The following is a 14,536-nucleotide window of genomic DNA, read 5'->3' on the forward strand; positions in this document are numbered from 1 at the left end:
TTTTTTAACACTAAATTCTGATCACACTCAGCACACACAAAGACAGAATATACTCAACATACGGCTGATAACAAATGACACGGTTATAGGTTCTACTGTAACCCAATTAATTTCTTAGTAATACAGATTAAAAGGCATTTTATTTCTGCCTCCCTTGTAGACACATTCATATAGTGGCATTATGTTCAAATCATAGCTGATTTTACTTTATTTGCACTAGCACCAAACACAGACTGCTTAACAGATGGGACACTCACTGTGAATACGGTCCTTGCCAGTCAGGGCTCAGGGCTCACATCGCTTTCAATAAAAGGGATGTCGCTGTATTTGCTTTCAGTCACTGCCCACTGTTTCACAGCCTGATCAAGGATCTCCCGGGAGAGCCGGTGTGCATAGTCCAGCACTATGGAGCTTGATGGACCTTTCTCATCCAGCTTCACTGCAATCAGTGACGATTTCTCCCCAGTGCATCCTTCATTACCTTCCCCGATCCTCTCATCCTGGATAGCATTTGAACCTGAAAAGGCTTCCTTGGATTTGATGCATCCCATGGTACATTTAAAAAATGCAGCTACAAAATGTAGTTCAACAGCATGTTTTGATAACTTGGAAATGGTTTCCTTGTTTGGTGCTCAGTGTAGCTGATTCTTGCCAGTGGTCCAGTTATTCTGAAAGAACAGAACGTCTCCCTTGGTGCTTCTTTGCATCTGAAGAAATCTGTCAAAATAATTTTTCATATAAATTCAATATAAGATGCTTGCTATTCTCAGTGAGCTCAAAGGAAAATTAAATTCACTACAGAAGCTTGCAGAAGCAACTCTAATACCTCTATGCTTTGTGTGCATAAAATGTTTTTATCAGTAACATTCATCTACTACAATTATTAGACAGAGCTTGATTTACCAAACAGCCCTTGAATCTAATTCCCAATATGTGATACAGGTTAGTGAAGCATCTAAGAATTTAAAGGTCTAAGGAAAAAACATCAGTTTCTTCCAAACAGACTGACACACTTCTATTTCCTTGACTCTGCAAACAAATACCAGTTAACTCCAGTTCTGCTGCTGCTAAGAAAAGAAAACAGAAGAAAAAGAAGGAAAAAAGCTAACATGACCCTTGTGGCTGTTCTGCACCCTTTGGGCAGGAGTGACACTAATTATCAGTGTCATTCTGCTGTTGCTCATGAAAGCTTGAAAATGCAGTCACTAGCAGGTATTCATGAGAAACAAGGGCCACTTTGGATGGGGAAATGCTATTTAAAATGCAAAGTGACTTGTTCACTTCCAAGAACACGTGCTATACAAAGCACATGCTGACATATAACCTCCAGACTTGGTTCACAAGAACTTGCTAGTAGAAATCTCACTTTAATTTTTCTTTTTAAACACCTGAGCGGGTCCTTTTGTCAAGCTCCTCAAGCATCAGATTTGGCCACCCCCAAATTCTAGGTTTTGTTTTCTAGCCTGCAAAGCTGTTTCTCAGGCTACTCCCTCTATACAGGCAAAGCAAAATCTCATGATATGTCTGATTTTGCTTGGCATGAGCTTACCCATGTATCAGAGTTAATAGAAAGCCAGCCAAAATAAAGCCTGGGCTACACAGAAACCAACTGTTCCCTACAGCTTCACCCAATGACCTTGTGCTAAGGTCAGCCAAAGTTAAACATTTTTTGTAAATAGCCTTTAAAAAACATAATCATGGCTAAGACACGTTAAGCCTTGTTTGTTTTTTATATTGAGGGAAATAGGGACTACAATCCAGTAACCTGATTGTAGGCAAATATTTACAGAGAAAATCCCATTGGCAGACACATGATGCTTCACAGGTAGGCTGGGGCTTCCCCAGCCCAGTCAGCTGAACCATGAGAATCAGGTTCATGGTGATATTCTTCTCTTCTCTTTCTGCTAATGCATCAAAACATCACTACCTGTTCAGAAAACAGTTTGTGAAACTGGAGTCCCCGCACTTGGAAGTGAGGTGGTGTTCCTGGCAAGAGGTCAACCCTAAGGGTGATTTGAAACCATGAAACTGTGCTGATATTTTCATAGAGCTTTCTTCAGCTTTGTATCAGAGCATTTCAGCATTTTAGAGAAACTCTTGTAATTTATTTTAATAAAGCTCAGTAAATTTCTTTTGTCCATAACCACATGCTGCACCATGTGCCTGTGCATTTTTAAGACTAAGCAGTATAGTTACCAAGCCTGTAACACAAACCTTGCTACTAGCATCTGTAGTTTTACCCAACACAGAGAAGAGAGAAGCTATCAATGAGATTTTTGTTTTAAGAACTTGCTATTAAACAAGTAAAAGGCAGGATTGCCTTAACTGCACAAGAAGCAATATATTATATATATATATTTTTTATATATATATATATATATATAAAAATAACCCTGTGAAGGTTTGTACCATGTCTATCAGCTACATGCATTGATGAAACTTAAAATGCTTCCACAGCATGCTCAGAGGCCAGTGGCCATGGAGATTAAGTGCTGCTTTCACTTTTTGGAAGCAACTCAGAATTTGTATCTGGATAATACCTTTTATACAGTAATGTCTTGTGCATATCTAATTTCAATATTTACCATTAACAAAACATTAATAAGAATAATTTCCACTTGCTGGTCTGAACAGGTATGTAGCTCAAAGTATCTAATATGATAAAGAATCACTACTAGCATATAATCCAGCATCACTGATACCTGAAAGGTGCAATCTTCACCCAGTCAAAGTAATACACATACTTCACTGCGTGGTACGCAGGTGTGCTGTCTAATCCCTTGTCAGTGGTGGCACTTAAAAGTTTTAGATTAGACCTTACGGCCTCTTTATACTTAGCCAGAACTTCAAGTATTACAGATTTAAACCCCAGATTCCCTTAACCACTGAACACTATTGATTTGGATTGTTTATCTATGTTTGGAGCCAAGTTCTTCTGTAAGTTACTCCCCTTTTTTGTGCTGTTTAAAGGATGTCTGTTAAATGGTGACCCATTTTGTTTAGTATTTTATCATTGTTTTAAGACGTTTCTGTCCTACAACTGGAGATTTCCTTTCCTCTTCTGTTAGGGCACACCAGCAGCTGAGTTAGCGTGTAGCACAACGCAGGAGTGGTTGTGAGTACAGGGAGGATGGATGTGTCCTAGAGCAGATGTGGAGAAATCTGTTTGGTCAGCGTCTCCCTCTCCAGGATTGGCCTCTCTTCCCACCTTCCTTTCTCCACCTTTTCATTTGTGCTAAATCAAGTGCTTTTGCGACTGTCCTGCACAGAGGGTGGGGGGGGGGGAGGGGTGAAAATCCCCAAGACAGCAAGGTGTGCAAAACAACTAAGTTGTTCCAAATGGCTTACTAGTTGAGCTTAAAAGGCAAAGTTAACAACTCCAGTTTAAATTTTTGATTGTTGTTCATTCCATTATTTATGGTGTGCAGTATGTGTTTTATGGTTTGTCTACTTGTGTTAATAACTGTCGTCACATAAATGACGTTGCTGTCTATCTTCTGACTGTTCCCTGTTTTTTTGACAACCACTGCTTGCACATTCGTGGTGAAGCACTGTTTAAATCCTCTCCATGTAACTCTCATCGCCAGAGTGCTAACAGGGATTTTAACATCTCTAGCTTTCCTCACAAAGTTCACATCCTCAGAGGAAAAAAACCCATTCATTTTAGTCCTGCAGACAATGTTTCATTCTGTAATTACTCAAGGCAAAATTGTTTGGTGGGAGCCAGTTTTGTGCAGTGTCCAAGTTCAAATCTCTTACCAGTTGTGTGACAGAAACCATGGCATAGACGGTTCAAGGCTCAGGCCAAAACCTCTGCAAATGTAGTTCCTCACATGACAAGCACAGTGTTAACCAGGGCACAGGACAGTACCATCACAAACCTTAACATATGAGTCTCTTTTTGAAGACCAGTTTTAAAATAAGTGAAATGTTAATTTAGTTCATCTTAAAAACCACAAGGTCATAGTTGTACTCACTTTCATTGGACTTAGAGTCAATATGCTTTTAAATACTTCGTTTAACTTCAATACTATAAACATCATGCATTATTTTAAAAAGGATCCTCAAAACAATTTATTCCTTTCCATATCCCTGGACTTCGAAGTTCCTGAGGGCAAGTTCAGGTGCATTTCACTTACTGAATTATTTACTACACATAAATATGTATTCTGGTGGTACAAGGAGAGAAAATATTAAGGGAGTCATATCATGTAGCTGAACTCACCTTCCATGAAAGGGCTAAACAGTATCTTTGCCAGACTTGCTAAGTGTTTCCTTCCAAGGAAGGAGCATTTCTAATCGCTGACAGAAACAAAAGAATAGTGAAAAAGATGCCTGCAATTCAGTATTATACAATATACAGAAAAGAAGCATCAATAGCAAAACTTTAGTTTTATTTAGATAAATAAGACTTTTTAAAGTATTAAAATCATCAGTAAGAAATAATTACAAAAGGATAAATGCGAGCCATTCAAAAATAACATAATGACCACTGAAGCAATCTTAAGGAGCTGTATTTAGTCAATAGACTAGCTAAGCATCTAAGAAATTTTAGAGTGTTTAGAGTGTTTTGTAGTCCTCTCTGGAATACTTCTTCATGTGATGAAGACAGGCATAAAAGAGTTTTCCTGTCATGCAAAAAACCTAGCTATCATAGGCAAGTAAGTTCCTACTACAATTTAAATGGTTTCCATCCCTAAGACCTTTGAAAAATCTCCTTGTAATTCAATATATACTGGAAGGAATCACTTTGTGTGACACCTTCTGTTATAGCAGTCACCTGATTAAAAATAAGTCTTACTTTTCAAAATAGCCTAGAGTAGCTTTGCCCAACTGAATACAGTGCACAGTTGCTGCTGTCACAGAGCCGGGCTCCTTGCTCTCCAAGCTATTCAGCTCATATTCGACTCCTTGTTGCCCTCCTCTAGCCAGTGAGGCTTTTAGTTTTTCCCTTGGTCTCCACGAGAGAAGGTCACTATGCTACTTACCAATAATAATAACAAATTGTCCCCGTTGTCCCCAGGACAGCGCAGAGACAGCTTCACGACTGGGGCTCTGTAAAGGGAACCAATAAATAAAACTTAGCGCTGATGATGACGTAGAAGTTATGTAGCATCACAAAGTTAGCTGACGCCATAGCGCCAGCCTTGCAGACTTCTGCTTGCCTCTTCACCCACAATGTTTGACTTTGTCAGGGCTAGAAGGATGATGCAGCACTTAAGAAATTAGACTGAATGGCAGGCTGCAACAATTTGTGTATAAAATCTAGCCCCAGGCACACAGTGGATCTGCTGCTTGAGCAAATGGCCCCTGTCCTGTATGTAGGATTACGACCTCCTTCCCCAGTTAAGGACTATTTCAGCAAGAACATAGGAAGTGTATTATGCCAGGATCTGAAGTTCCTCATCTTTTGCCTAAATTTAACACTTCTCTCCTATTTCCCCCTCTCCCTCTCAGAGTTTCTGCTGAGAACTGGACCTTCATCATCCACCACATAAGGCACTTCCCTTAGGAAGAACGGTCAGATAATCGCAGTGCCGTCATTATCATGGGAATAATAAATACTACTCTTCTGTAACAAAGAGATTCAACCTCATAGCCAGGTCCTCTTGCCGAGATGGCCATTTTTAAAATTTTTCCTATCCACCACATTTCACATATAATCGCTTGCTTTCTTAGACTACTCCGAAAGAGCAACAGCATAGTTTTTCAAGGGCTAATGGAGAAAGATAAGCATACAGTTTGTTACAGAAATTGATGATGCAGAACAGGGATAGAAAACTTTTAGAACTGTTCTGCACAAATTCTCCCCACTTCTGCTGGGAAAATTAAGGAACTGGGCCTCCAAAGCTACCTACAAAATATACATTACAGAGATATTTAACAAATGATCATGCATACTAGTTAGGCACGTGGCTGAAGATAGAGAATTTCTTGGCCTTTCAGAAATAGCTTACGGTCATTTGTTTTCTTCTAAAAGAAACTGCATTTGATATAGAAATTACAAAGGAAACAAAATTTTCCCACGTTTCCCCTGAGATTACAGACATTTCTCAATTTCGATGGAGAATACACCAGACAATCACATTGCAAGGAAATTCAGACCCATTCATATAGGAATGCAGGTGACTCAACTGATGTAGCAGAAGAGTTAAACCTAACAGCATTTTAGGCGTCCAGACCTCTGAACTGCACCTAATAGCATTCAATATTTATGTCCATTGTTACGCAATGGAGAGAGACAGAAACCCAGAACATCCCAAGTCTGCCTTTCCTCTCCCTGACAAGGTGGGATGTTATTTATGAGGATACATCGTATTATGCTCACGTGTCTTCTGCAGTTTTGAACGAAGAAGTGACATATAAATGGCAAAGGAACGCACTGTTCCTTCAGCACAGGGCACTGCCTCCACCACTAACATAAGTGGCTTCGTCAGTGCAAAGCAGCCCCAGGCAGGGGCCTTCAAAACACGGCAGCCCAGCACCTCCATGTTTCTGCATCTTGCAGCACCCGTGGTCTGCAGACCCTGTGCAGCAGACACGTTTGAGTAATATTTGCTATGAAGTGTCTTTCTAACTGCAGAAAAAGCGAGTTTTAAAAAGCTAGGCTTATTCTAAGACAAGCATGGTTCCCAAGGTCCAGCTACCTCAGGAAATCATTGACATGCTCAAATACACGGCAAGAAAGAGGAAATGGGAACTCTCCCTCATGACGGGGACGTCGTCTCCATTGTTCTGCTCCTGCCATCAACAGGTAACAACTGCAGACAGGACAGGGCTGGATGCAGGAAACGCAAACCACCGCTGTGCAGGATTCGTGTGTAACTGAAGGCTTCCTAGCTATCCGTCTTACTGCACACGCTGGAATTGTAAAGACTTCTTCTCTTCCCATGGCTAGCACTGATACACCTTTTCAGGCTTCTGAGCCAGTTTGTAACTCAACGAGGCACTTAACTAGGAACAACATAAGAACAGAGTGAGCTTCTTTTCTCTTACTCCCACCTTCTAGCTTATTTACAAAGGCTTTTTGAAAAGTAAAGGACAGCTGTTGTTGCAAGCAAAGGCGAACCTTTAGGTTAAAACACCTGTAGTTCATAACACAAGCAATAATACCAGTATGTGCAATTCTCAGCAGTCAGAAGGTTAGATTTCTTCTAGGAAAAACTCTTGTTAAAAGTAAAGAACGTTGTGTGCTTGGTAGCTATATAATTTATGAAAGTAAAACTGTATCCTAGTCAACCTGTCCTGAAATCCTCCCTCCTCCCTTCAGTACAGTGCTTTACTTACCAGAAGTGCATTCAGCTTGGACAGCAGCCTGAAAGAAAGAGGTGAAAAGGATGTTGAAAATATCTTACAGGTCCTGCTCGCATTTTCCTTAGCTTGGACAAGCAGTTGCAGATACTACTATTCCTGTCAGAATTTGGAGAAAGTATGTCCAGCTTATTAATCCTGGTTGATTTTTCAATGCCTGATATTCTTTTTTCAGTGCCTTGGAATACAAGTACACAGCGTTTGTCACCCGGGCGGTCTCTTTTCCAGACCAGGGACAATGGAAAACCATTGACTTAACTTGCTCTCAGGTGAACAGTGATGGGATGCCTCATGCTTACGAAAACCAGTTTTCTCAGTGAGCAAGACTGGAGCAATGGAGGTTCCTCAGTCAGGCCTCGGAGATGGGCTGTACAAGAAAAGGCACGACGAACTTAAGCAGATGCAGAGCGGCTCAGACATCATCTGCACGAAGCTTGGCTAAAGTGGAAGCCACTCAACTACACAGACAGTCCTTGGCTTAGAGGGAGAGAAGCTAATGGTCCTGGGGGCAGATCTGAAACTCTCAGACCTCAGATCCAAATCCCAAATAATGCTCAAAACTGGTGACTGAACAGGGACAAAAAATGACAAATGGACACGAGGTGTTTAGCTTTTTCCTTATGTTGCATAACATGGAAAGCTACTGGTTCAATACATTGTTCAGCAAAGTCCTCATTTATCAGTCTATCTGCTAATCTATAACCTAAAGAAAACTCCTACAAACATTTGCCTCAGGATGCCACTTGCTGCTTCTTATCTTGAGGATCACACCCCTAGGAACAGCTAAGGTCAGGGCAAAGCTCCAGGTGAACGTGTGCGTGAGGGACAGGGAGTGTGCCGGGCAGCTGTGGCTCAGTCCTTCTGGGGCTACCTCCACCAAGCAGCAGGGTCCCACCCTGAGCAGCTACGCACATGGTACACACCAGCAACGTCTATCAGAGATACTAGCTGAGTCCCAGACCGAGATGTCTGCCCACTTTAAAGCACAGCACTGGGTCCAAACACAGCAGCCTGGTGGTATATGACTGTGCTGTGACACTTTTGGATATTGAATTTACCTGAACTAAAGTAGAAATTGGTATTTTCCTAGATACAGCACAAAAGTTCCATCCCAATAATTCAGCTATGGAGTTACGGCATACCTTTAACAGTCTGCATCCAGAAACATATTAAAATATCTAGCTGCTTATACTTAGGCCAAAACTTTGGATCTACCCTTGTTTATAAAGTACATTACTGTCCTCCACAGGTGCCAACCAAAGACAGGCTTGTGTAGACAATACACAAGGATGCAAAAGTCTTCATAAGCAAGAAAGCCCCTCCTTAAGGGGTCTGGATATCCTGGTAAGTCTGCCAGTAAGAACTGACAAATAAAAGTGAGAGCAGGTGAAACAGTGGATCAATATGCCAGAAATTGCCAGAAAAATCAACTGTGAACATATGGCGCTGCAAATCACAAGGCATAAGGTATCCTGCTTTGCTTTATGATAACCTTAGGAAGGCAAAGACCTCATTAGATTAACACAAGCAAAACAGAGTCAAAAGGAGGGAGATGGAAACAATGTGCATATGATCAACCAGAAAAGAGGAGCAGAGAAGCAGCACACAACTGCACTCTGTTCCTTAATCTCCCTATACAGAAGCCAATTGTAAAGATGAGAATCAGAATTACGAATGCAACATAAAACCCTTTTTTCCAAGTCTCGCACAGGACTGGGCAAGAAAATACAGCACCGCGTTTTAAAGTCGCACCGACATTACGAGAGGAATGGCGGAAACGAGTCCGGCAGCAGGAGACCGGAGCCAGCAGTTACGGACCCGGCCATCAGGCCAGGATGGGAACAGAGACAAGTTGGGCAGCCCTTTCAGCAGCCTGCCTCACGGCTCTCCCCCGGCAAGTACCTGTTTTCTTCAATTTCATTACAACCTGCCAGTTTCCATATGCGCAGTTACAGCCTTCGCACCTCAGCAGAAGAGAAGGCAGGCAAGCGCGTGCCAGCTGGGCTGCGTGGCCCCACAAAACCCACACCGTCCCGTGAAGCACGAGCAGTGCAACAGCCTACCCAGCTCCTTCTGGGACAAGTACAAACCAAAACCACTCTTAAAGAAAGAATTACCTTAGCAAAACACAATGTGCAGAAGAAATCTAATTTATACATATTTGAAGGTTAAAAAAATGTCATTTTGTTAAGACTATAGTATAAATCCCTGTATTTTTCCTTTCTTTTTCATTTTAATTGTTATATTTAGACCTTTAATTTAGACTCCTACTTTCTGAGCTATGAAAAAGTATGAAATGTTTTTAAATGTTTAAAATGTTACTCTTGTTTTGATTTTTGGCACGGTAATGATCTTAATTTGCTTACCTTATACTAACAAGTTTTAGCAGAAATTTAGAAATTTTAAAACGCGGTAGACCAAAGATAGTACCCTTCTCTTTATCAGTTTGTGACAAAGCTTGTAAAAGTTATTCATGGCAGAACACAGGCAGAGAAGAAATGTTTTCACTGTCTTGGCTAACACATATGCTCGTCTTATGTCTTTCTCCTGGCAGAAATATTTCCATAGGACAAATCATGCTATTTTGCTTTCCCCTCCACATCACACACACGCACAACTCAGCTGGAGGATAAAGGCCCCTGTCCTGCCGTGAGCCCCGAATGTGCTCAGGCACACAGTGTGCAAATACTAGCAAGATTTTTTTTTAAAAAAGGTTACTCCAACAGTAGTGGTGGGCTCAACTGTTAAATTTCCATGCAAATCAGTCGTGTTTCTTCTGAATATATGTGTGCGGAAAGGAACAACACATTTGAAAAGAATATAATATTCTTGCAATCCACAGCCAAGTATTCTTGGAAAGAAAGTGGGGGTAGGAGGACTCCCCATTTTTTCAGCATGGCTACTTAGTGTGTTTGATAGTATTCAAAAGAGTAACTTATTCCCTGATCATCTACTGATAAATTCAAATTTAGAAGAAAAAAAATGAAATGGAAATCAGACACACACACGCAGACTCCCCTAGAATAAACTTGTGTTTACGACTTCAAAGTTTACCAAAACTCTGCACAGATTCAGCTGCAAGCAGCTTTGTATAGTATCATCTATTTTCAGATTGTCGCACTAGAGTCCAACTCAAGCAGTGCCTCTGAAAAGCAGTTTTGAAAAAGCCTTTGCTGTTAACAACCCCCCAAATCCCAATGGAGGAAGGCAGGAGGAATAAAGCTTCCTAGCTGTCCGTCCTGACAAACTCCACCTCAAAACCCCATGGTTCCTGCCTTCTCCTACAGCACAAGTGAGGGGCTGGGAAGGGCAGTGGAGCCTGTGGCCAGGTCCTGGGCCCTGCAGGGAAACGCGCTGCGGTTGCCCGGTGGGAGCACACCAGGCCGCGGATGGCGAGGAAGGCCAGAGCCGCAGTGCCCCGAGTGCTTTGTGCGGGACGGGGGCACGGCTGGACACAAGCAGAAACCGCGTCTGACGTACCAGCGCCGCAGGGGTGTGCGAGGGCAACGAGCATGTTTTAGGCGTGATCCCACAAGCAGGTGTTGCAGGGGGCCTCGGTCGATGAAGCCGAAGCTCCTGAGGCGGGTCGGGCGGGCGGGAAGGCAGGTCTTCCCCCGAGAGGAGCCGTAGCGTCGAGGCCTTGTTCTACGGACACCACGTTCTTCAAATTCCTTCCTTTTTGTAAATGACAAAACACGAAACCATGTAAGAACATATTCCGCGGCTAATTCTGCTGAGCTGCCCACAGAAGCCCCCGAAGCGCCCTGCACCGCGACAGGCTCGCGAAGGGCAGGGCGAGATGCTCCCGCGGCACCGCCCCGCGAGCCGCCAGCAGCCTCCCGGCGGCGGGAGCCCGCGGCTCCGTGCCACCGCGGCGGCCCCGCTCCCGAGCCGCGGCGCGGGGCCGGATCCCGCCCGCGGCGGCCCCGCTCCCGCCGCCGCAGCGCCGGGAGCCGCCCCGCTCCCGCGGCAGCGCCCGGCGGCAGCCGCGGCCACAGCAGGACCCGCTGCCGCGGGGGGCGGCGGGGCGGAGCGCGCCGGCCCCGGCACCAGGTGCGGCCCCGGCCCCGCGGCCGCCCCCGCCTCCGTCCCGCCCGGTGCCGGGGCGACCGGCGGCCGCGGCAGCCCGCTGGGGGCCGGGGCCGGCGGGGCGGGGGCCGCTCCCGGCGCGGGCAGCTCTGCGGCCGCCTCCGGAAGGCGGCTACGGGGCGCGCTCCCACAGGTGCCGGGGCGCGGGGACCCCCCGCCCGGCCCCGCCGCCGCTCACGCCGCTCCGGGCAGCTGCTCCCAGGCACCGCGGCCGCTCCGCTCCGCTCCGCGCCGGGGGCGCCCGCCCCCGCCACAGCCCCGGCCCCGGCCCCCAGCGGCGGCCGCGGCTGCCAGCGCGGGATGAGCCGGGGCGGCGCCGCCCGCCGCCCGTGGAGCCCCGCCGCCGCCGGCGCTCACCGCGGGGCTCCGCCGCGCCGGAGGGAGCAGCCGCGCCCTGCCGCAGCCGCGACCCGGCCCGGCCCGGCGCGGCGGAGACCCTCCGCCCGCCCGCAGCGCCGCCGCACCTGCCGCCCCGCCCGCCGCGAGCTGCCGCGGCCGCGCCGGGGAGCGCCGCCCCCGGACCGGGCCCCGGCCCCGGCCCCCCGCGCCGCGGCCGGGGCGGCGGGACCGAGCCGCGCCCGCGCGGGGGCTCGGGCGGCTGCGCCGCGCCGCGCGGCACTTGCTCGTGGTTTGCTTCCCTCTCCTCCCCTCGGGCTATGAAAATGCAAGGGTTTTACCGAGTGACTGTCACGCATTAGCACCGGGATGGGGCCTGACATTAAAAAAAGTGCACAATACAATCCCCTTTCATTGTGTTCTTCTTGTTGTTTTGAATTAATGGAAGCATTTTTAAAAGACAGTTATGAAAGCTTATTGTTATAAAAATGGCATGCTAGACTAAGCCTTTTGATAAAACGTTAAAATGCCACAGACTGCTGAAAGATTAAGTATTGCTGAACATTAAAGTAAGTGAAGAAAACTGCATGGCAAAGACTAAGGCTGAGGCCAGCAAGATATTTCTCCTATTTATCCTATTAGACAGCATTGAAAAATGTACAATCAAGGAAAACTGTAAGTTAACAGAACCTGTAAAAAGAAACCTCCTCCCCCAAAGAAAGCTTTCAGGATGAAAGGACGTGACAAAATTACAAAGATTTAAAATAAAAATGACACTGAGAATGAAAAATATATTTCAACAGAGACAGGCTGTGAGCTGAAACCTCAAGTAAAGCATCCTTACGTTTTGGAGAGTACTAACATCAAAGTTATTGCCGGATGCACAAACATCCATCGACTCTGGGGGGCTGTTACAGAGCTCACATCTAGCCGGTACGTACCGTGGCCTCCTGTTCCCGGTGATGGTCCACATCTGGTTTGGGGCACTCTGCTGAATGCTGGGCCCTGGTTTCCTCTACAACAACAGCCTAAAAGCTGTGGGGTTTAGCACCACACTCATCACCTTTCGCGGAGATAGCGCTTGGTCTAAACGCCTGTGTTGACCTGTGATTAAAATTCTTCCTATGTATTTAGGCAGCATGAGGTATTGTGTCTCTCAGCCATAATAATAGCTTTATTGTTTCTAACCTACTTCCAGTTAGGCGTCGGCCAGCCAAGGAATTTATTGAAATGTTACCAAATCCAAAGAAAACATTACACTTGTAATAGCAGTCAAGAAAAATGATATAAATGTAGCTTCCGCTTCATTGTTTGTTCAGTGCAGCCCTGTTGGCAGATGGAGGCAAGGCAGTCCAGATGTGGGGCAGCCAGAGGCCAGCATGCTGCAGAAAAAATACAGCCTCCACTGCACCCTCCCCAACTCACACCAAAAACCCTCCCAAGCCCAGACAGGTGAGGGGGGCAGGATGTGAACACAGCAGTCCTGCAAGAAGTAATAAAGCAGCAAAGCTGGCACACTTAAACCAACAAAAGAAAGAAAGTTTGTTTATGCCAATCTTTAAATGATCATTACTTGAAATTTTTGTGAGAATTTGACAACAGCATGTAATATTACACTCATTGCTTGCAAACACTCCATCACAAACGTGAATAAAGAAATAGTATTTTACTAATTGCTGCCTTCAGGGCCCAGAGAAAGCATTTAGCTGACAAATGCTGTATACTCTGTTTGATATGTGCTGCATTTGCAGCATCATTTCACATCAGTGTTAATGGGAACCATGCTGCTGTTTCAGACTGAACTGAGAATTACTGGCACATGGCTCTGCCGTAGATAGAGAGATCACAGCTCAAAGTAAAAACACAAGGTGAAAGCTTAACATCAGAGACCTTTTACTATTAACTTCATTAGAGCAGCAATTCACAGAAAATGTAAACCTCAAATACAAATGCAGGTTCCAGTTCTTCGCACACTTGATTTTTATGTGGTAAGTTTTTAAGTCATGAATAATCCCACTGAGAGTTAAGCACATATGCAAGCGTTTGCAGGAGCAGGTTTCAGGAGCTTGACCTAAAGCCTATTAAAGCCAGTGACACTATATCCTCTGATTTCAAGTAGCTTTGACTCAGGTCCTGGTGACCTGTATAGATTTCAGTCAAATTTTTTATTACTATTTTAGTTTGCCCTTGGGTGAGTGGAGAAGCAAATGACATAAATCAAAGCTTTAAAAATTAAAACAAGACAGAGTACTGGAGAGGTATGCTTTCCTTGCCTTAAAACACTAAGATGGTTTTACTCTATTTTAAACTATATACAAACAGTTTTAAATAAGAATTTCATAATGAAATGATGACTGTCTTTTTAGTGGTTTATAGCTACTTTGTCCTTTTTTAATCTAGTTTGAATTCTAATGCAAGGTTCCACTTTTAACTTCAGTTTTGAAGGGAATGTAACTCATACTGAGTAACTTCGAGATGTGGGGCAAATATTTCAGAAGCTATCTTACTGTAAATGTGAGGGATTACAAGCAGATTGGTTGCACCTGATTTGATCACCTAATTAAATCCAAACAGATAACTAACTGTACATCACTTCTGCAACTCTTGCCTCCTCATGTCACAACTCAGCAACAAACTGTTTAGCTTGAATACTAGTATTCAAGTATAAAACAGAGGAAGGTATAGAGAATTAAGAAAAGGGAGATGCATGTGATGAGAATTCCAAGCCGGTACTTATTTCTGGGTACCAAAATGTATTTAATATTTAATTAGCTGTGCAATATGTGAGATAGCTTAATTA

At 44.6% G+C, this 14,536-nt stretch overlaps 1 protein-coding gene across 5 annotated transcripts; it reads right to left on the reverse strand.

Moving 5' to 3' along the window:
- Positions 1-546: 546 nt before the first annotated feature.
- On the reverse strand, positions 547-12,746 carry LOC106492437 (uncharacterized). Of its 5 annotated transcripts, none has more exons than XR_010884545.1 (6): positions 11,865-11,925; positions 10,792-10,986; positions 7,288-7,315; positions 4,989-5,055; positions 4,226-4,302; positions 547-717 (listed from the first exon to the last, which is right to left on the reverse strand). XR_010884545.1 is itself a non-coding variant. In XM_067298948.1 (6 exons), exons 1-5 carry the CDS (start codon positions 12,707-12,709, stop codon positions 4,265-4,267), a joined length of 360 nt encoding a protein of 119 aa, XP_067155049.1. In that variant the 5' UTR covers positions 12,710-12,746; the 3' UTR covers positions 547-717; positions 4,226-4,264. The 5 variants fall into 5 exon arrangements, 2 of the variants coding, with proteins under 2 accessions (XP_067155049.1, XP_067155048.1); XR_010884546.1 differs by lacking the exon at positions 11,865-11,925 and adding an exon at positions 11,758-11,842; XR_010884544.1 differs by lacking the exon at positions 11,865-11,925 and adding an exon at positions 11,579-11,624.
- Positions 12,747-14,536: the final 1,790 nt, after the last annotated feature.

Source organism: Apteryx mantelli, chromosome 6 (genome assembly GCF_036417845.1).
Source record: "Apteryx mantelli isolate bAptMan1 chromosome 6, bAptMan1.hap1, whole genome shotgun sequence".
NCBI lineage: Eukaryota > Metazoa > Chordata > Aves > Apterygiformes > Apterygidae > Apteryx > Apteryx mantelli.

Bases quoted from the DNA above. Each gene is read 5' to 3' on its own strand.
- LOC106492437 (XM_067298947.1), bottom strand. From the start codon at position 12,709: ATGTGGACCATCACCGGGAACAGGAGGCCACG. The intron at 10,987-12,677 runs GTACGTACCGGC...ATTTACAAAAAG, and splicing joins ACCGGGAACAGGAGGCCACG to GAAGGAATTTGAAGAACGTG. The intron at 718-4,988 runs GTAAGTAGCATA...TTATTTTGACAG, and splicing joins ACAATTTGTTATTATTATTG to ATTTCTTCAGATGCAAAGAA.